This window comes from Neomonachus schauinslandi, chromosome 16, assembly GCF_002201575.2.
Source record: "Neomonachus schauinslandi chromosome 16, ASM220157v2, whole genome shotgun sequence".
NCBI lineage: Eukaryota > Metazoa > Chordata > Mammalia > Carnivora > Phocidae > Neomonachus > Neomonachus schauinslandi.
Genome location: NC_058418.1, coordinates 14,860,384 through 14,882,762, shown reverse-complemented (window position 1 = coordinate 14,882,762; position 22,379 = coordinate 14,860,384). Strand labels below are relative to the sequence as shown.

The 22,379-nt window shown below is 37.8% G+C and overlaps 1 protein-coding gene across 1 annotated transcript in view; it reads left to right on the top strand.

The window, feature by feature from the left end:
- Positions 1 to 22,379, top strand: part of LOC110590113 (zinc finger protein 420) — a 145,939-nt gene that overhangs the window by 24,138 nt on the left and 99,422 nt on the right. Inside the window, exons 4-5 of the mRNA XM_021700836.2 lie at positions 10,932 to 12,755; positions 18,761 to 18,779. Of these exons, the coding sequence (XP_021556511.2) occupies positions 10,932 to 12,755; positions 18,761 to 18,779 (1,843 nt within the window). The remainder of the gene's footprint in view (positions 1 to 10,931; positions 12,756 to 18,760; positions 18,780 to 22,379) is intronic.

Below are 22,379 nucleotides of genomic sequence, written 5' to 3'. Positions count from 1 at the left end.
CCAAATGGTTAGTTACTGACATCAACCAAGATCTCTAAAACAAAGGAGTCTCAGTGGAGGGAGGCAGCATGGCTCTTTATGTGCTGTGGCTTGTAATATGTTTGAGATAGTCATCTTTGAAATGGATGCCTCTTTGAAGTGGATGCCTCAGCAGTCAAAGCTTAAGTCAGGCACTCACATTACAAACAAAAAACAAAAACATGTCAGGACTTACACTCTAGCAAGGTAGGGAGAAGGGGTGTAGAGCTCCCATGCTGTCTCCTGGCACACCACCCTCTCAGCACTTGGATGTGTTCACTAACCCAGAAGCTCTCTGAACCCCAGTTAGGGTTTTTCATGGAGGCTTCATTATGTAGGCATGATTGATGAAATCATGGGCATTAGTAACTTATTCAGTGTCCAGCATTTCTGCCCTCCAGAGGTGGGGAGATGGGGCTGAAATTTCCAATCCACTGATCACATGGTTGGTTCCCCTGGCAACCAGCCCACCATCCTTAGGGGCTTTCCAAAATCACTTCCTTAGCATAAACTCAGCTGTGGTTTGAAAGGGACTTGTTATAAATAACAGAAGACATTCCATTTACCTTTATCACTCACGGAATTCCAAGAGTTTTAGGAGCTTTGTGCCAGAAATCAGGAACAAAGACCAAATATGTTATTTCTTATTATTTTACAATATCACAGTTCTCTACTATGATTTTGGATTTATTAGTTCCTTTTTCTATGTCAATTTTTGTTTACTTCAGAGCTAAGTTGTCACTTGCATAATCATGACTTCTAATTTCTCTTGCCTTACTCTAAGATGATTGCCCTGAGCTAATTTCACTAAGGTAACAGAAGTAATCAGAGGAGAACTTCTACAAGCTTCTGCTGCCCCATCGATCTGTCTCCCTACTCTATAATCATTGGGCCTCTTTCCCTACTATAATAAGTGAACTTTATGTGCCTTTATCTAAGGCCAGTACCTCCACTTTTATACTAAATGCCACTCACTTCTCATCTCTTTAGGGACATTGTTGGAGCAATGTTCTCTGTTAGTCTCCTGCAATATCAGCTTGTCCGTATCTATTCCAGTCATTTTCATCTGCACACAAACATGTAATTTCCCCCATCTTAAATGGATAAACAAACAGAAACAAATCTCTTCACACCCATATTTTCCTCTTGGTATGGCCCCATTTCTCTGTTACTTTTTACAACAAAATTCAAAAGAGTTTTCCATGCTCCATATCTCTAGGTCATCTTTTAAAACTGCTTCAGTCAGAACTTATCCCCATTATTCCACCAAAACTATCTTGTGAAGATCAGTAGTAACCTCCTTATTGTTAAAGCCTTTGTTAAATTAGAAGTCCCCATTTACCTCCCTCTCAACATTTGACGAAACTGATTATTCCTATTTAAAACACTTTCTTCACTTGGCTTCTGGGATTCCACACTCTCCTAATCTTTTTCTTTCCTCATTGGCTACTCCTTTTTAGTCTCCTTTACTGGTTACTTCTCATCTACCTGACCTCTAAATGTTCGAGTATCCCAGTCTCCATCCTCAAACTTCTTTTTTCTTTTCTTCCCTTCCCTTCCCATTATCTTCTGTACCCAAAGACTCTCCCTGGGTGATCTCATCAAATCCCATAGCTTTAAATGTCATCTACTTAACTGATAATTCTCAAATTTATATATCTAATCTAAATATCTCCCCAGAACCCCATACTTGTACATATACCTTCCTACTCAACATCTTCTTTACAATATCTAATAGTTCAAAACCAAACTCTTGATATTCTCTCTCAAACCTGCTCCTACTACAATGAGAAGTTCTCAGTAAATGGCATTTCTACTGTTCTGGATGCCCAGGCAAAACACTTAGAATTTTCTTTGACTTCTCTTATAGTACATGCCCAATTGATCATCAAAGCCTCTTCATCACACCTTCAAAATATATCCAGAATCCAATGACATCTCACTTTCTCCACCCCTTCCTCCAGAATCATCTGGTCCAAGCCATGTGGATTATTCCTATAGCCTCCTAGCTTCCATCCACCCATCTTCTGTACTTTCCCATCGACTATCTGTTGTTTTTAAAGATTTTTACAATTTATTTATTTTAGAGAGAGAGTGCAAGAGAGAAGGAGAGTGTGTGGGGGAGGGGCAGAGGGAGATCATCCCCATAGGGCATACTACCCACCAAGCGCAGAGCCCGAATTGGGGCTTAGTCCCACAACTCATGAGATCATGACCTGAGCCGAAACCAAGAGCTGGATGCCCAACTGACTGAGCCACGCAGGCACCCTGACTATCTGTTGTTTTTTAAACAACCAGAATGATTCATTTTTAAACAAAAGTCATATTGTCATGTTGCTTCTCACAACCCTTCAGTGGCTCCCCATCTTAAAATAAAAAGTCAAAATTTATTAAATGGCTAAGACTAAGATTTCCTTGTCATTTTCCTTTGAAACCAGGGAATTTTTTTCCTCTCCCTCTGAACTGCAGACTTTGGATGGTTATAATTTTCTGAAGAGGTTTATTACTAATCTGACATATTGTCAGTCCAGGGCCTTATCTGAGATTTTTTTTGGACCATTAAGTTTCATATGTAGGCAATTGAAGACAGCAAATGTCCCAAGGGTAGCTGTGGCTTGAAAGTATGTTTACCTTTCTAGTTTCTGGTTCTTCATTGTAGACTCTGTAGATCTAGCTTGACATTCTTCTGGAAGGTTGTTTCTCAGGTTTTATTCAGTATTTATTGGTGTTCTTCAGGAAATCTGATGCACTATTTACTGTTGTAGTCCTAATATACAACAGTCCCATTACAACCTCAAATTTCCTTATGTTGGGGGGCACCTGGGTGTCTCAGTTAATCAAACAACTCTTGGCGAAACCAAAAACCTGAGCCAAAAGCTCAGGTCATGATCTCAGGGTCATGAGATCAAGCCCTATGTGGGGCTGTGTGCTCAGTGTGGAGTCTAGTGGAGATTCTCTGCCTGTCCCTTTCCCTCTGCCCCTCCCTCTGCTCATGCTCTCTAAAATAAATAAATAAATAAATAAATAAAATCTTTTTAAAAAATTTCATCATGCTGTCCCTTATTACAACCACTGACCTGTTTTCTATCCCTACAATTTTGCCTTTTCCAGAATATTATATAAATGGAATAAAAATATATAGCCTTTCTGGTCTGGCTTTTTTCACTTAGTAAAATGTTTCTGAGATTTATCCATATTATTCCATGCATCCGTACTTTCTATTTATTCCTGAGTAGTGTTCCATTGTAGGGAAATGCCAAAGTTTGTTGGTTCATTCACTTTTGAGGGACATCTGGGTTTCCATTTTTTTAATTTTGCATATAATTGACACAAATGTTGCATTAGTTTCAGGTGTACAACATAGTAAAGTAATATGACAACTTTTTTAAGATTTTATTTATTTGACAGAGAGACAGAGAGAGAGAGAGTGCACAAGCAGGGGGAGTGGGAGAGGGAGAAGCAGGCTTCCTGCTGAGCAGGGAGCCTGATGCAGGGCTCGATCCCAGGACCCTGGGATCATGACCTGAGCCGAAGGCAGACGCTTAACGACTGAGCCACCCTGGCGCCCCAACAATATGACAGCTTTATACATTATGCTATGTTCACAAGTGGAGGTACCATTTGTCTTGATTGGAATGTTTTAGTCCATTACATTCAAAGTGATTGTTTATCAACAATTTCAATATTTATTGCCATTTTATTACTTGTTTTGTGGTTGTTTCTGAAGACTTTCTCTGATCCTTTCTTGTCTTTCACTTTTTCTTGGTTTGCTGGTTTTCTTTAGTGATGTATTTTTATTTCTTTTAATTCTTCTCATACTTATTAGTGACTTTTGCTGTCTGGGTACCATTAGTTTTGTCTATAACATCTGCATGTGGCAGTCTATATTAGGTTAATGGTCTTAAGTTTGAATTCAGTCTTTACTCCTCTCCTCCCCACATTTTAGGTACCCAGTGTCATATTTTACATCCTTTATTTTGGGAGTTCCTTGACTGAATTTTTACAGAAATATTCATTTTTACTGCTTTTGTGTTTTCTACCTTAATACTGTCATTTTTGTTCTTTACTTTCCACTCAGAGGGTTCCCCTTAATATTTCTTGCAGGGCTGGTTTAGTGGTTACAAACTCCTTTAGTTTTTATCTGAGAAACTCTCTATCTCTCCCTCTATTCTGAATCAAAAACTTGCTGGATAAGGTGTTCTTGGCTGGAGGTTTCTCCCAATTCAGCACTTTGAATATATCATGGCACTCCTTTCTGGCTTAGAAAATTTCTGCTGAAAAATCTGCACCTAGCCTTACGGGGTTCCTTTGTATGTAACTTTCTTTTGGCTTGCTGCTTTTAATATTTTTTTCTTTATCACTATTTTGCCATTTAATTACAGTATGTCTGGATGTGGATCTCCTTTTCTTGATTTTGTTGGGGGTTCTCTGTGCCTTTTGGATCTGGATATATCTTTCCTTCCTGAGATTACAGAAGCTTTCAACTATAATTTCTTCAATAAGTTCTCTGCCCCCTTTTCTCTCTTCTTCTCAGACTCCTATAATGCAAATGTTACTATATTTGATGGAGTCACTGAGTTCCTTAAGTCTCTTCTCATTTTGTGTAATTCTTTTTTCTCTTTTGTTTAGCTTGATTACTTTCCGTTACTCTGTCTTCTAGTCATTAATTCGTTCCTCTGCTTCATGCAGCCTTCTGTTTATTCCACCAAATGTGTTTCTCATTTCATTTCTTGAGCCCTTCCTGTTATTCCTTATCTTTGTTAATGGTCTCACTGATGTCTTCCACTCTTTTGTCAAGTCCAGTGAGTATCCTTATGATCATTAAATTCTCCATCAGGCATGTTACTTATATCTGTTTTGCTTAGATCTCTGGCCATGGCCTTGTCCTTTTCCTTCATTTAGGACAAATTCCTCTGTCTTCTAATTTTGTCTGAGTACTCTATGCCTGTTTCTCTGTGTTAAGAAAGTCAGCTATGTCTCCTTTTCTTGAGGGTAGTGGCCTTACGAAGAAGAGTTTCTGTTATGTCCTGCAGTGTAGTGTCCCTGTTCCCCAGGGCCTGGTGCTTTAGGGAGTTTCTCCAATGTGTGCTGCGTGTGTTCTGCTGTCATGTCCCGGCTGCTTTATCCTTCACGCTAGTCATCTGCAAAGCCTCTTTGCCTGTTGTGAGCAGCGTTTGGTCCCTGGCCTCAATGGGATGCATTTTAACTAGATGTGTTCTGGTCTGCTTGTGAAATGAGACCTGTCACCATTGCCACTGGAACTGAGGCTTCACAAAACTCCTGGGTCAGGAGACACAGTATTAGTGGGGGTTTGATCCAGTATTCTGAGGAAGGGGACCCACCAAGGGAGACAGGCAAGTGTTACTGGGAAGGGTGGTTCCACTGTAGCTTGGTGGAGCTGGGGCTTGAAAGCAAGTTGAGTAGCTAGTGTTGTCACTACGTTGGTTCCCACAGGTGGCTCTGTGTTTATGCTGAGGGATGGGGGAGGGGAATGGCACCTGCTAGTTCCTTTGTTCCTTGAGGGGTCTCTCTGTGATTGCTGCCTCTCAACTAACCTCCCCACTGTGTGCCCCAGGTGCTCTTCAGATCACTATTTCCACACTGTATGTCTGCGGGCTCTTTGCCCTGCCTCTTCTCCAAGAGCAGCCCCAGTGTCCTCCAAGCTCTCGCAGAGCCACACATGCCGACCTTTTAAACTCTAGGCATTACTCCCCGCTGGTTGCATGAAGTCTTGAAATTTGGACCCTTTCACTTTCCAAGCCAGCTGCTATGGGGATTCCCTGTGTACTAGTCTGTCTCTTACCCTTCTCCATGTCTGCAACTCCCTTCCCACTACAGCAGACACAATCCATTTCTCTCCCAAGCTGTATTTCCAGACTTCCTAACTTCTTTGATGTGTCCTCTTCTCTACCTTCAGATGTGGAGTACACATCTTCAAATCGATTTCTGGGGTACTTAAGATGATTTGATAGTTATCTAGTTGTATTCATAGCACAAGGTGAGCCAAGGGTCCTCCTACTCTGCTGCAATCTTCCCCCACTCTATATTTTTGTTTTTTTGAGGAACCTCCACATACTGTTTTCCACAGTGATTACATGAATTTACATACCCATCAACAGTGTATGAGGGTTTCCTCCTCTGCATCCTTACCAACACTTATTATTTCTTGTCTTTTTGTTTTTAGCATCCAACAGGTGCAAGATGATGATAGCTCATCGTGGTTTTGGTTTGCATTTTCTTGATGACGAGTGATGTTGGGCATCTTTTCATGTGTCTGTTGGCCATCTGTATGTCTTCATTGGAAAAATGTCTATTCAGGTCCTCTGCCATTTTTTAATTGGATTACTTTTTGGTTCAGAGTTGTATAATTCTTTATATATATTGGATACTAACCTCTTATTGGGTATATTTGCAAATATCTTCTCCCATTCATTAGGTTGCCTTTTTGTTTTGTTAATGGTTTCCTTTGCTGTGCAAAAGCTATTTTGATGTAGTCCCAATAGTTCATTTTTGCTTTTTGTTTCCCTTGCCTTAGGGGACATATCTAAAAAAAAAAAATGTTGCTATGGACAATGTCAGAGAAATTACTGCCTGTGTTCTCTTCTAGGATTTTTATGGATTCAGATCTCACATTTAGCCCTTTAATCCATTTTGAGTTTGTTTTTTTGTATGGTGTTAAAAGACTGTCCAGTTTCATTCTTTTGCATATAGCTGTCCAATTTTCCCAGCACCATTTGATGAAGAGACTGTCTTTTCCTCATTGTATATTCTTACGTTCTTTGTCATGGATTAATTGACTATGTAAGTGTAGGTTTATTTCTGGTTTCTCTATTCTGTTTTATTGATACATGTATCTGTGCCAGTACCTTTCTATTTTGATTACTACAGCTTCATAGTCTATCTAGAAATGTGGAATTGTAATACTTCCAGCTGTATTTTTCTTTCTCAAGTTTGCTTTGGCTATTCAGGGTCTTTTGTGATATAATAAAAATATTAGGATTATCTGTTCTAGTTCTGTGAAAAATTTTGTTTGTATTTTGATAGGGATTGCATTAAATCTATAGATTGCTCTGGGTAGAATGGACATTTTAACAACATTTGTTCTTCCAGTCTATGAACATGGAATATTTTTCCATTTGTTTATGTCATCTTGAATTTCTTTCATCAGTGTTTTATTGTTTTCAGACTACAGGTCTTTTGCCTGTTTGGTTAAGTTTATTCCCAGGTATTTTATTCTTTTAATATAATTGTAAATGGGATTGTTTTCTTAATTTCTTTTTCTGCTACTTTATTATTACTGTATAGAAATGCTACTAACTTCATGGTATAAGTTCTTTTATTCTGCAACTTCACTGGATTCATTTATTACTTCTAGTAGTTTTTTAGTGGAGTCTTTAGGATTTTTTATGTATAGTATATCATCTGCAAATACAGTTTAACTTCTTTACCAGTATGAATGCATCTTTGGTTTCTGATTTTGGGGTAATTGTGAATAAAGCTGCTATAATCCTTGGTGTACAGATGTTTGTCTGGGCATAAGTGTGAATACATACAATTATTAATGCTGGATCATATGCTAAGTGTATGTTTACCCTTATACAAAACAACCAAACTCTTTCATCATGGTTTTGCTGTTGTACATTGCCATTAGCAGCATATGAGATTTTTTGGTGTTCTTTTTCTGGATCTTATTTCCATACAGCATACTGTTTTTCAGTAAAATTCCTGGAAATTTATCACTCCAGATTGCTTTCCTTATATTCAGTAATTGCTTTTTTCTCTCCAAAATCCCTAGTATTCCATAAGTTTACAGAAACCTTTCATCATGTCTTTGACCTATATCAATGCCCAAGAAATTATAGAATTATTATTCTGGTATTTGCCTTGGATACAAGAGTGAGTATGAGAACACATGAGACAGGGCATAAAGAAGGCAGACTGTGAAGTAAAGCTAAGTAAACAAAGGCAACTTGGTATTGTGGTTGAAAAGGACAGGGAGAACTAATGAAGATATCTCTGGCTAGTACCTAGGAAGCAGTATGAAAGAGGCAAGGCCATTAGAAAAGTATGATCACTTTTTCCATTTTAATATTAGATTTTGTAGGGAAATACTTTTGTTTCCATTTGTAAGGAGGTGCTGGGAAAGCCATAGATCAGTAGTTTCCAGATATCTACACTTAAGGTTAGGAGAAATTTACTACAAAGGGATAGCACAAGAGTATTTAGGAATGAAAGAAGTGTTGTATCATTACTTTTGTAGTGGATACGTGACTTGAGCCCTCATAGATCTGTTTCTTTTGTCTTTATTCTTCTGTTTTTCAGTTAAGTTGTCTATGTACCCTCATCACCTGGTTATTTTTTATTGAGTGCTAGACATTGTAAAGAAAAATTATGAAAGTAATCTGAAGCCTTGGGTGAATCTTCAGTGAAGATTTTAATACGCTTTGTGGCAAATAATCTTAAATTACTTTAGTCCAGATTTCTTGGTTGAGTTGATTCAAAGATGGTTCAGACTTCGGACCCTGCCCAGACTGGTCTACTGTTTTTCCCTTATTCCGTATTTTTGTAGCCCTCAGGGTTCCCAACTCTAAGTATGACTTTATAGAGGGCCCTGTTCTCTAGTTATTGCCCAAACCTTAAGAAATAGTCCAATACACCACTTAGTTTTTCCACGTCTCAGTTGTCTTTTCTTTTTTTTTTTTTTTAAGATTTTATTTATTTATTCATGAGAGACAGAGAGAGAGAGAGAGGTAGAGGGAGAAGCAGGCTCCCAAGGAGCAGGGAGCCCGATGCGGGACCCGATCCCAGGACCCCGGGATCATGACCTGAGCCGAAGGCAGACGCTTAACCATCTGAGCCACCCAGGCGCCCTCAGTTGTCTTTTCTTGAACTGTAGGACCTCCATGAGTGGAAAAGTGGCCTAAAGTGATTAGGTTATTTCTTTGAATTTTCATGTTTTTCAACTTTCAGCCCACCGACTCTTTATTACAATAGCAGTTCTCTAGTGCCTTCAGTCAGGTGCCCATAATATCTTGTCCAATTTGTGTAATTGCTCTCATCAGGAAATTTGTTTTAAATTACCTAGTCTTCTGTTAGTAGAAATGGATATTTACGATATATGAACTGGTATTTAAATTGAGACCTGCAGGATGAGAAAAAGTCAGTATGTCATGCACAGTAGTCCAAAGACATCAAACAGGCTCTAGTTAGTTGTATGTTGAAATTGGCTCTTTAGTTTTTTCAGAGCTCAAAGGAATCTAGTATGTTTGGCAAATAATGAGCAAAACTGAGAAGGCTCGTGGAGAGAAATCAGATAAGTTGGGACTGCACCATGGAGTGCTTTGTCAAAGTCATGGGAGGCATTTGGATTTTATTCTACGTTTAATTTGGAAGCTATTAAGTTTTAGGCAGAGATAGCAAATCATGATCTGAATCAGAATCAGTTTGTAGAAAGTATTAAAACTAGAGATCACCATGCTCTTTTTCTGATGCACTAGATTCAGATCAGTTAGTCTGGTGTGGTATCTGGGCATCTTTAATTTTATCAAAGTCCCCAGTGATTTTGACCCCCCCCCCGCCCCAGTTTGAGAACCATTGGCTTAAAAATGTTTTCTCTCCCCTTACTTTCTCAGTAGCTTCTCTGGTGCTCTTTTTACATGTTAGTATGTAAGATCATTCTATGGTAATATTTTTTTGAAACCCTAGGCAGGAATATATTACTGCATGCAGCATGAAATCAGTTTACTGGGTTTTGATTATCTGTGTGTGAGTGTGTGTGTGTGCATGTGTGAGTGAGAGGAGACTTGAATAGCATAGAAAAAATAAAACAGGGTAGATATTGTTTAATGAAACTGTATGGGTCAGGTTGTGGTGTGAAAGGTAAGTAGGTATTAGTATAGGTCATAATAAATATCTGAAAAGCACTGATGTAAGCCAGTTATTTCTTGTGAGTATTAGTTACCTATATCAGATCCTCAACTTACAACTCCTGTCCCAATAATCCCATTGTGAGTTGAAAATTTTGTAAGTTTAATACACCTACCAAACATCAGAGCTTAGCCTATCCTACCTTAAACATGCTCGTAACACTTACAAGTCTATAGTTCAGCAAAATTATCTAACATAAAGCCTATTTTATGATAAAGTGTTGAATACCTCATATAATTTTTTAAATACTATACTGAAACTGAAAAGCAGAATGGTTGTATGGGTACAGAATGGTTGTAAGTATATCAGTTGTTTACCCTCGTAATCACGTGGCTGCCTGGGAGTTGTAACTTACTGCCACTGCCCAGGATCATGAGGGTATTGTACTGCATATTGCTAGCTCAGGAAATTATCAAAATTCAAAATTTGAAGTACAGTTTCTATATGTTGCTTTTTTATTTTTTTAAGATTTTATTTATTTGTCAGAAAGAGAGAGAGAGCACAAGCAGGGGGCGTGGGAGAGGGAGAAGCAGGATGCCCGCTGAGCAAGGAGCCCGATGTGGGACTTGATCCCAGGAATCTGGGATCATGACCTGAGCTGAAGGCAGATGCTTAACTGACTGAGCCACCCAGGCGTCCCTGTATGTTGCTTTTGTACTATCATAAAATCAAAAAATTTTAAGTTGAACCATCATAAATTGGTTACCATCCATATCTATTTTCTTTTTTTTTTTTTAAGATTTTATTTATTTATTCATAAGAGACAGAGAGAGTGAGAGGCAGAGGGAGAAGTAGGCTCCCCGCTGAGCAGGGAGCCCGATGCGGGACTCGATCCCAGTACCCTGGGATCATGACCTGAGCCGAAGGCAGACGCTCAACCATCTGAGCCACCAGGTGCTCCCATATATATTTTCATATATAGTCTTTTCTATTATGGGTTCTCCTGGAATGATAACAGGAATTTTTCATGTTCTCTTATCTTTCAGACTTGCCTTCAAGGAGTGCAAATAAGGATTTATCTCCAAAAAAGGACACTTATGAAACAGAATTATCCCAATGGGAAATGAGTGCCAGGCTTGAAAACTGTGACCTTGAGGAGTCCAGTTCCAGAGATTATTTGGAAGTCAGAGGCACATTGGAAAAGCAACAAGAAAATCAGGAGGAATATTTCAGGCAAGGGATGATCATATATGAAAAAATGTCCATTTTCAATCAGCATGCTTACTTATCTCAACATCCTAGGTGTCATTCTACTGAGAAACCCTATAAATGTAAGGAATGTGGGAAGGCTTTTAGACGAGCTTCACACCTAACTCAACATCATAGTATTCATACTGGTGAAAAACCCTATGAATGTAAGCAATGTGGGAAGGCCTTTAGTCGTGATTCACAGCTCATTCTTCATCAGAGACTTCATACTGGTGAGAAACCCTATGCATGCAAGGAATGTGGGAAGGCCTTTACTCAGAGCTCACAACTTATTTTACATCATAGAATTCATACTGGTGAAAAACCGTATAAATGTGAAGAATGTGGGAAGGCCTTTATTCGTAGCTCACAACTCACCCGACATCAAAAAGTCCATACTGGTGAGAAACCTTATGAATGTAAAGAATGTGGGAAGGCCTTTACTCAGAACTCACAACTTACTCTGCACCAGAGACTTCATACTGGTGAGAAACTCTATGAATGTAAAGAATGTAGAAAGGTCTTTACTCAGCTCTCACAACTTATTCTGCATAAGAGAATTCACACTGGTGAAAAGCCTTATGAATGTAAGGAATGTGGGAAAGCTTTTATTTGTGGCTCACAGCTTTCTCAACATCAGAAAATTCACAATGGGGAAAAGCCATATGAATGTAAGGAATGTGGAAAGGCCTTTATTCGTGGCTCTTTGCTTATGCAACATCAGAGGATTCATACTGGTGAAAAGCCCTATAAATGTGAAGAATGTGGGAAAGCCTTTATCCGTGGCTCACAACTTACTCAACACCAGAGAATTCATACCAATGAGAAGCCCTATGAATGTAAGGAATGTGGAAAGACCTTTAGTCATGGCTCACAACTTACCCAACATCAGAGAATTCATACTGGTGAGAAACCCTATCAATGTAAGGAATGTGGAAAGGCTTTTAATCGTGGCTCACTCCTTACTCGACATCAAAGGATTCATACTGGTGAAAAACCTTATGAATGTAAAGAATGTGGAAAGACATTTAGTCGTGGCTCAGAACTTACTCAACATGAGAGGATTCACACTGGTGAGAAACCCTATGAATGTAAGGAATGTGGGAAGTCTTTTATTCGTGGCTCACAGCTTACTCAACATCAGAGAATTCATACTGGTGAGAAACCATATGAATGTAAAGAATGTAGAATGGCCTTTACTCAGAGTTCACATCTTTCTCAACATCAGAGACTTCATACTGGTGAAAAACCGTATGTATGTAATGAATGTGGGAAGGCCTTTGCTCGTGGCTTACTCCTCATACAGCATCAGAGAATTCATACAGGTGAGAAACCGTATCAGTGTAAGGAATGTGGGAAGGCCTTTATTCGTGGTTCACAACTTACTCAACATCAGCGAATTCACACTGGAGAAAAGCCTTATGAATGCAAGGAATGTGGGAAGGCCTTTAGTCATGGCTCTCAACTTACTTTACATCAGAGAATTCATACTGGTGAGAAGCCCTATGAATGCAAAGAATGCAGAAAAGCATTTACTCAGAGCTCACATCTTTCTCGACATCAGAGAGTTCATACTGGTGAGAAACCCTATCAATGTAAGGAATGCGGGAAGGCCTTTACTCGTGGTTCACAACTAACTCAACATCAGAGAATTCATATCAGTGAGAAATCTTTTGAATATAAGGAATGTGGGATAGACTTCAGTCATAGCTCACAAGTTTATATATGAATTATCTGATTCTTTGTGATTAAGATAGCCTTCTCTGGTCACTAATCCATTATTATCAAAGAATTCCTAAAATGTGAATATGGGAGCATATTTGCCTCGTAAAGTTCAGCATCAGTGAATTCTAATGGGGGAAGATAACTATTAATGTAATCTATGTAGAAAAACTTAACATTACTGGAAACCTATTAAACTTTAGCATATTATAATAGAGAATAATTCTGTTAATATAGTAAATATATTGAGGCCTTTAGCTGTAGAATATGTCTTTTTCAACATTACCCTGTCTCTACCAGCTATTTTCCTCATGACATTTATCATAATTAACCTCTGCTTTGGTTTAATCATTTGTAAGATAGGCCTAAGAATAATACCTTCCTTGTAAGATTCTTGGAAGTATTATGTGAGACATTTCATGTAAAGCTCTTAGAGCAGTGCCTTGAACATAGCATATCACAAGTATTAGCTATCATTATTACTAGTACGATTTTAGAGAATTTGCATGAGAAGAGGACACTTAGGAGTATAATGAATATTAAGAAATCTTTCATTAACTCTTGACCCTGACTCTTTGAGTGAGGGGCACTGTATGCTGTAATGAATATGAGAAAGCTTTCATTCACATCTCATCCCATATACTAGAAGAGAAGATTCATACTGTTGGGGGAAAAAACCCACAAAACATTGTAGATTTGATCAGTGGATTGTTGAAGAGAGGTAAAGTGAATTGTAACAAAGTCCAGAACTCATATGTCCTATCATTTTTTTTACCACAATTAAAGAATATTATTTAGAAATGAATAACAATGGATAGCCAAAATAAAATTTCCTACTAGGAAATTTCTAAAACCTTGAATGTACAGCTTTTGAATTAAACTAAAAATAAACCAACATTACTATTTTTCAGTGAAACATGGTGACAGTCTGTCCGGGACTGTTATTTCCCTACCCAATATCCATTTTTCCTTTAGAATTCTTGACTGAAAAATCATCTCAGCCCCTCTTGCAGTTCAACAAGATGGAAGTGGTATTTGTACATGTAGGACATTTAAGAATACCTTTTCTCTCTTTGTATTTCTTTGTTTCCCTACCTACAATGTGGACATTTAATTTGAGAACGGTTATCTGGGTACTAAGGATGATGGAGCAGAAATACAGAATGAGTTTACACCTGTACTGATTTTATGGAACAGTTGTACCAATTCTGGTCTGCTTGCCTCCTGTATTTCTTTATATAAAATTAAAATAAACTTATTTGTTGATGTTGTTTTCATTCTGTTATTGACACTAAAATGTATTAAGGTTATAAAATTTTGTACCCAGAAGTGGAGTGCTGTGGGTAAAAGAAATCTCAAGTTTGGCATTGACTTTGTGCCATCATGAATGAGAATTAACCCACTTCAGGCTAGAAAACTAAAGATTTTTGCTTTCATAGACAGGACATTTGGTCTGTCTCCCTTCCAGTCTATCTTACAAGGCAGATTCTTCACCAGTTAAGACTGTAATGTTAGTAGAAATGGTAGGAGTGATTCAGAATGTGTGTTGGGTGTTTCTTGTTGCTTTTGGTAATGTCCCGTGAAAGATAAATTTGGTATAGACTTAGCTGCAGAGGCTACTAGCAGAGATTGAAAGCGATATTGCTTTGTTAAGAGATGCTATCTCTCCCTACAGGCATTCAATCCTGGTTGACAGTACATTTTTTAGGTGTTTGGGATATATCAATGAGCAACTCTAGCAGGAGGAGATAGAATAATAATAGAAAAATTACAGAGTATGTTAGAACATTAGTGTTATGGAGGAAAGGTCATTCAAAAGTAGCTAAGGAATATGAAAGTTTATGAAATGGACTGTAGATAAGGAAAGATTCGAGTCAAGATTTGAAGATGTGAAGGAGTAAGTCAGTGGTTATCTACGGGAAGAGCACTGCAGACAGGAAAAGCTAGAACAAAGGCCCTACAATGGGATGATGCTGGTATACTTGAGAAACATCAAAGAAGCTATTGTAGAGGTCTGTGCAAGGGCGTTAAAATTGAGGAAGATGGAGAGATAATAGGGCCACATCTTGTAAGTCACTGTAAGCATTTTGTAATTTTTTCTGATGGAAATGGCAGCCACTGGAGTGTTTTGAGCAGGGGATGTGATTTGATAGGCTGCTATTGTGTTGTTAAAAGAAAAAACAAGTAAATGGGCAAGAGGCTATGGCCTCTTAATTCAGATGAAAGATGATGTTGGCTCACACCATGGTGGTAACAATGGGGAGAAGTTGTTCAATTCTAAATATAGGGTAAATGTGAGCAAGCAAGATTTGTTTAAGGGTTGGATATCAGGTGAGAGGGGGTTCTGGGGTGACTTTGACTCACAGGTTTTGGTCTCAAACAATTGGAAAGATGGTATTCCCATCAGCTGAGATGGGGAAAGCTGCAATTCCATCAGGTTTGTTGGGGAAGTTTGGGAGTTCAATTTTGAACATGTTGAATATGAAGTATCTTTTAGACAAAATGATAATATTGATTAGGCACTTGGATGTTTTAGCTTGTACTGTTCTGGAGATTATATGAATTTGGTAGGTATTGCCTATACTTACATAAAACCAGAGGCAGAATAAGATCATTAAAGACCTGGGTATAGATAAAGACTGATCCACAGTGCCTTCTAACATTAAGAGTTCAAGGATAAAAGGACAGACTAGCAAAGGATGCTAAGAAGGACCAGTGGGATGGAAGGAAAAACAGAATAGTGTGGCATTACAGAAGCTGAATGAAAGTGACTCGAAGGATGATCAATGGTTGTAGATACCATTAGCAGATGACATAATAATAGAGAATACTTGAGAATTGACTTGAACTTATCCATGTTGTTGATCTTGAGAAGAGAAGGGGTATTTTTGTTTGTTCTGGAGTGTTGAATTAAGAAACTGTTGAAAAATAGAAATTGGAGGCAATGAATATAGACACAACTGCTTGGGGGTGTTTGCTGCAAACTGAAGCAAAAAAACAAACAAAAAATAGTTAATTAGTGTGGCAACAGGAATTGGAGTGTCTCCAGGATGGGAGAAGTAATAGCAGTTCTGTATGCTGGTTGGAATAATACAGATGGGGGGAATAATTCATAACAAAGAAGTGAGAATTACTGGAGCAATGACCTTATGTCAGTGAGGGGGGATAAAATTTAGCAGATGGAGGGATCATTTTGGGTAATATGAAGAGTTTATTCCTGGCAATAGTATGGCAGAATATGGGGTGCTGGGAAGTAAGTAGATGAGGTGGGAGAAGTTTTGTGAAGTGTTCTTCTGATTCCTTCAGTGATTCCATGAGTGTTAAGGTTAGCTGAAAATATGGGGGATGAGAAGTTTGGGGTCCAAAAGAAAAGATATGAAACATCACCAAAGTGAGATATTTAATGTGAAATATGATTGCCTAGCAACATTAAAGGGATAGAAAAAAGAAAGTACAAAGGGGCCAGTAAGCAAAAGAAATCAGGCTTAAAACTGTATTCACACAAGATCTTTGACGTTGTAATTAAACAGTAGCAAATACTTTGAAAGCCTATTGAGTTTTTGAGGGAAATGTACTACTGTTAATGAAACCCAATCCTGGCCTGCAACAGTGTATGACTCAAATCCCCCAAACAGTTCCCAGGCTTTGGAACAAATCCATTAGGAAATGACCCACTTGTGTAATTTTTCCAAGGATATATATGAATTGTATATTTCTAGCTATATAAGCTACTAGCAGAGATCGAAAGTGATATATGTATATATAGAGACAGCGAGCGAACTAGGATGTAGTTTCTCTTTTTTCATTGGCTTTTTAAGAATATATAAAAATTGTATATTTTAAAAACCTGCCTTGCTTTTTTCACTTACATATTTTGGCAATGATTCCAGTTGCTGTTGCTGCATAACAACCACTCCAAACTTGGCTTAAGATACAATAATCGTTTATTTAGCTCACACATCTATAAAGATATGGACAAGGCTTGGCAGCAACTGCTCATCTCCAATTGACATAGCCTCAGGTGGGGTGGCTTGAAAGCTTGATGGCTGAAGGCTGGGATCATCTGAAGACTCACATGCTCACATGTCTGGCAGTTGATTCTGGCTGTCAACTGGACCTTAGTTAGGGTGGTCAGCCAGAATACCTACATGTGATATCTCTATGTGGCTGCTTAGCATGGTGTCTTGGGTTCCAAGAATATGCCCTAAACAACAAGGTCAAAGCGCATGTAATTTTTATGATCTAGCCTCAGAAATCACATAACCTCACTTGTGTCATAATTGGTTGAGGCAGTTACAGCTCTGTGAAAGAAGTGTCACATTTTAAGAAGAGCTTGTAGGATAGGATATACTGTGGCCTGTTTGGAAAATGCAATATGCCATAAAGATCTTCCATACCTAGCCTGGGAAGTTGCATAATCTCACTTCTGCCATTCTCTGTGTAGGGAGCTACATCTTGATAGGAGAGTGTCACGTTGTAAGTAGAGCATATGGGGTAGGATATACTTTGGTGGGCCTTTTTGGAAAATATATTCTGTCTCAGAGATCCTCTCCTACATGAAATTACCTCATTTTTATGGTGGCATATTGCTATAACTATATATTCTTTTAGTGATACACCATAATTTTGGCAGACTGCCAGAATTTTCATTTTTTTCTTGGGTGCTTGGCTGCCTTGCTAGGTACCAAATTTCCCATTCTCCCTTGCCAATTGTGGCCCCATGGCTAAGTGAAACATTATCAGAAGTGATACATAATTTCCCTCTCATCTGCTCAAAAATTTCCATAAGAGTAGGCTGCCTGGGTGGCTGAGTCAGTTAAGCATCCAGCTCTTGATTTCAGCTCAGGTAATGATCTCAGAGTCATGAGATTGAGCCTTGTGTTGAGCTCCATGCTCAGCAGAATCTGTTTAAGATTCTCTCTCTCCCTCTCCCTTTGCCCCTCCCCTCTTCTTTCAAATAAATAAATCTTTAAAAAAATTTCCATGTGAGTATAGAAATAACTCCCAATACATTATTAATTACAGTTAGTGTAAATAATGCAACTATGAAGGATATATTTTACTTCCAGTTCTGGACCAAGATGGAGTATAAAGAAATATGAAGCTATTTTAAAAGAGTAACTATAAGATATAAAAGAACTCTGAAAAGTACCCAAAGACTGAAGGAGAGTATCCAGGGAAGGATAAATTTTGAAGATGGGCCCCATCTCTAAACCTGGGGTTCAGATTTCATCATAGAAGGTATGGTTTCAGCCCCACTGAATGGTGGAGAATTTTGATGGGGTGCCAGGGCTAGAGCTAATCTATACTTGTTGAGCAAGCAGGAAACAAACCTTTGGGACACAAATGAGTTGCAATATTAATAGTAGGGGACTTTAACACACTTAGATCAATGGATAGATTGTCCAAACAGAAAATCAATGAGGAAACAGTGACTTTGAAAGACACATTGGACCAGGTGGATCTACAGATATATTCAGAACATTCCATCCTAAAACAGCAGAATACACATTCTTTTCAAGTACACAAGGAAAATTCTCCAGAATAGATCACATATTAGGCCACAAAACAAGTCTCAACAAATTAAAAAAACATTGACATCATACCATGCATCTTTTCTGGCCACACCACTATGAAACTAGAAGTCAACCACAAGAAAAAATCTGGAAAGAGCACAAATACATGAAGGTTAAATAACATGCTACTAAACAATGAATGGGTCAACCAAGAAATTAAAGAGGAAATAAAAAATACATGGAGACAAGTGAAAATGAAAACAGCCCAAAATCTTTGAGATGCAGCAAAAGCTGTTCTAAGAGGGAAGGTTATAGCAATACACGCCTACCTCAAGAAGGAAGAAAAATCTCAAACAACCTAACCTTCCACCTAAAGGAGCTAGAAAAAGAACAAACAAAACTCAAACAGTAGAAGGAAGGAAATAATAAAGATTAGACCAGAAATAAATAGAAACTAAAACAATAGATCAATGAAACCAGGGCTTCAAACTAACGCTAGTCCCTCCCATTGGTACATACCTTAGATCACAGCCCATAGCTTCACAAATAACTTCCTGATAGGACTTCCCCAAATGGCCCTTGTAATAAACAGTTTCCCCTGCTTCCCAGAGCCTTCCCCTTGTGTGGCCCTTCTATAAGACCCCCATGAAGCTTATATAAACCCCACTGTTTTTTATTTGAATTAACCAATCTGGCCTTAGCATTAGAATCCTAAAACACACTACCTACAGACCCTAATGAAAGCATGTGCCCTAGGTCCTGCTGCACTTTCTGTCTGCATTCTGCCTGGACCTACCTGCGTTGTCCCTGGAGGCATGCTGTGTACTTCCTCCCAGACCTGTGAGTAATAAACTCTATTTCAATTTCTTTTTGGCCTTTTGTTGAACCCCAGCTCACCAGCCAATTGTGGCACTCTACTTCATAAATATTAATTTAACAAAGTTAAAACAGAGGTATGCTAGTAACAACTCCCTCAGCTTTTGTTTACCTGGAATATCTTAACTTCTCTTTCATTTTTGAGGTTAGTTTTGCTAGATATAGATCATCTGTCAGGGCTTTTTTCTCTTTTGGAATGTTGAATATGTAATTTGATTTTCTCCTGACTTCCATGGTTTCTGATGAGTAATCAGCTGTTAATTTTATTGAAGCACCTTTGTATGTAGCAAATTGATTGCCTCCTACTGCTTTCAAGAATCTGTCTTTGCTTTTCAATAATTTAATTGTAACATTTCTCAGTGTTGATCCCTTTGAGTTTATCATGCTTGCAGTTGATTTGAGGGTCTTGAAAATGTGTATTTCATGTCTTTATCAAGTTTGGGAAGATTTTGGCAGTCATTTCTTCAAATATTTTTTCTGCCTCCTTCTTCCTCTCTTCTGGACTCCCTATTATGCATATATTGATGTGCTTGATGGTGTCATATAGCTCTTTTTTCATTCTTTTTGTTTCTAGTCTTCAGACTAGATCATTTCAATTGCCCTATTTTTAAGTTCACTAAGTTTTCTGCCTCCTCAGATCTGCCATTGGACTCTAGTGAATTTTTCATTTCAGCTATTGTACTTTTCAGCTCCAGAATTTCTTTTTGGTTCCTTTTTATAGTTTCTATCTTTTAATCAACTTTCATTTTTTTCATATATTGTTTTCTTGATTTACTTTAGTTTTTTGTCCAGTGTTTTACTTAGCTCATTTAGCATATTTTGCATAGCTGGTTTAATGTATTTGACTAGTAATTTCAATGTCTTCATTTCCTCAGTGATAGTTTCTGTCAGATTCTTTTTTTATATGTGAATGGTACATACTTTCCTGTTTTTTAATGCTTTCTAATTTGTTGCTGAGATGTAGACATTTTGAGTAGTATAATGTTTTAAAGTTTGGAAATCAGATTATTTCCCTCCTTGGGGATTGCTGATTTCTGTTTGTTGAGGACAGCAGCCATTCATTATTTAGTGACTTCTTCAAACTATTTTTGCCAAGTTTGTATTCCATGTTGTGTCTCATCACTGAAGTTTCTGTTACATTATCTCTGAGGTCAGGCAGAGATATTGATTAAAACTTCAAGAAAATATAACAGTTATAATCATATGCATTGTCTTAGCTTGGGCTTCTATTAAACAATACCATAAACTGGGTGTCTTAAGCAACAGAAATTAATTTTCTTACAGTGCTAGAGGCTGGAATTTGGAGATCAGGGTTCCAGCTGGTCAGTTTCTGGTGAGAGTTCTTTTTTAAATGAGAGCTCTTTTATTGGATTGCAGATGGCTGCTATCTTGCTGTGTGCTCACATGACCACTTTGTCCAAATGCAGAAAAAGAGGATTAAGCTCTCTGGTATCTTTTCTTATACGAGCACTATTCCTGTCATGAAGGTTTGTCCCTCATGACTTTATCTAACCCTCATTATCTTCCAAATGCCCCATCTCCATTACAATAGGGGTTAGGGCTTCAACATATGAATTTGGGAGACACACAAATATTCACTCTATTATATGTATCTAACAACAGAGCTGCAGAATATATGAAGCAAAAAAATGACATTATTGAACATACAAATAGTTATACAATAGTACCTGGAGTCTTGACTACTCCACTTTCAATAATGAATAAAACAATGAATCACTAAATTCTACACCTGAAACTAATATTACACTGTATGTTAACTAACTGGAATTTAAATAAAAACTTGAAAACAAAACAAAATAATGAATAAAACAATGAAATAGAAGATCAGTAAGGAAATAGAAGACTTGAGCAATACCATAAGTCAGCAGACAAAACAGAATACTCAACCCATTAATAGCAAAACACTGATTTTTGTCTTAAGTGCATTTTGAACATCCTTCAGGATAGAACAAATCATTAGCCACAAAACAAGTCTTAATACATTTTAAGAGACTGAAAATATACCACATATCTTTACCAATTACAATGGAATGAAACTAGAAATAACAGGACAATGGGAAGATTCATATATATGTGGAAATTAAGCAACACACTTTTTGAAGTATAATTAATATGCAATTAGTTCTGTTAGTATCAGGTGTACAAACATATGGATTCAACAATTCAATACATTACTCAGTGCCCACCACACTAAGTGTAGTAACCATACAACATTATTACAATAGTATTGGCTGTATTCCTTATTTTATATTTCTCATCTCTGTGACTTTATAACTGCAAATTTGTACCTTTTAATTCCCTTTGTCTATTTAACCCACCCCCACACCCATACTAGCCTTCCCTCTAAGCAAATACCAGTTCATTCTCTGTATTTAAGAGTCTGGGTTTTTTGTTTTGGTTTGGTTTGGGGTTTTTTTTTGAAACAACATACTGTTAAGAAAACTAGACTAAATAAGAAATCCAAAAATGAAATTATAAAACAATTTAGGATAGGGGCGCCTGGGTGGCTCAGTTGGTTGAGCGACTGCCTTCGGCTCAGGTCATGATCCCGGAGTCCCGGGATCGAGTCCCACATCGGGCTCCCTGCTCGGCAGGGAGTCTGCTTCTCCCTCTGACCCTCCCCCCTCTCATGTGCTCTCTCTCTCTCTCTCATTCTCTTTCTCAAATAAATAAAATCTTTAAGAAAAAAAACAATTTAGGATAAATGAAAATTAAACACAACTTACCAAAAGTTATAGGATGTAGTGGGCCCAGTGGAATGAAACCAGAAAACAATAGCAGGAGAAGTGGAAAATCCACAAATGTGTGGAAATTAAAGACTTTTAACCAGTGCATCAAAGAATAAATCACAAGAGAAATCACAAAAGATCTTGAGACAAACTGAAAAACATAACATACCAACACTTACAGAATGCATCCAAATCAGTGCTAAGAGAAATTTATTGCTGTAAACATTTACATTTTAAAAAAGAAAGATCTCAAATCAGTAACTTAACTTTATATAACATGGAATTAGAAAAAAAGAACAATTTAAACCCAAAGCTGTCAGAAGAATGGAAATAATAAAGATTAGAGCACAGATAAACAAAACATTATAAATAAAGATCAACA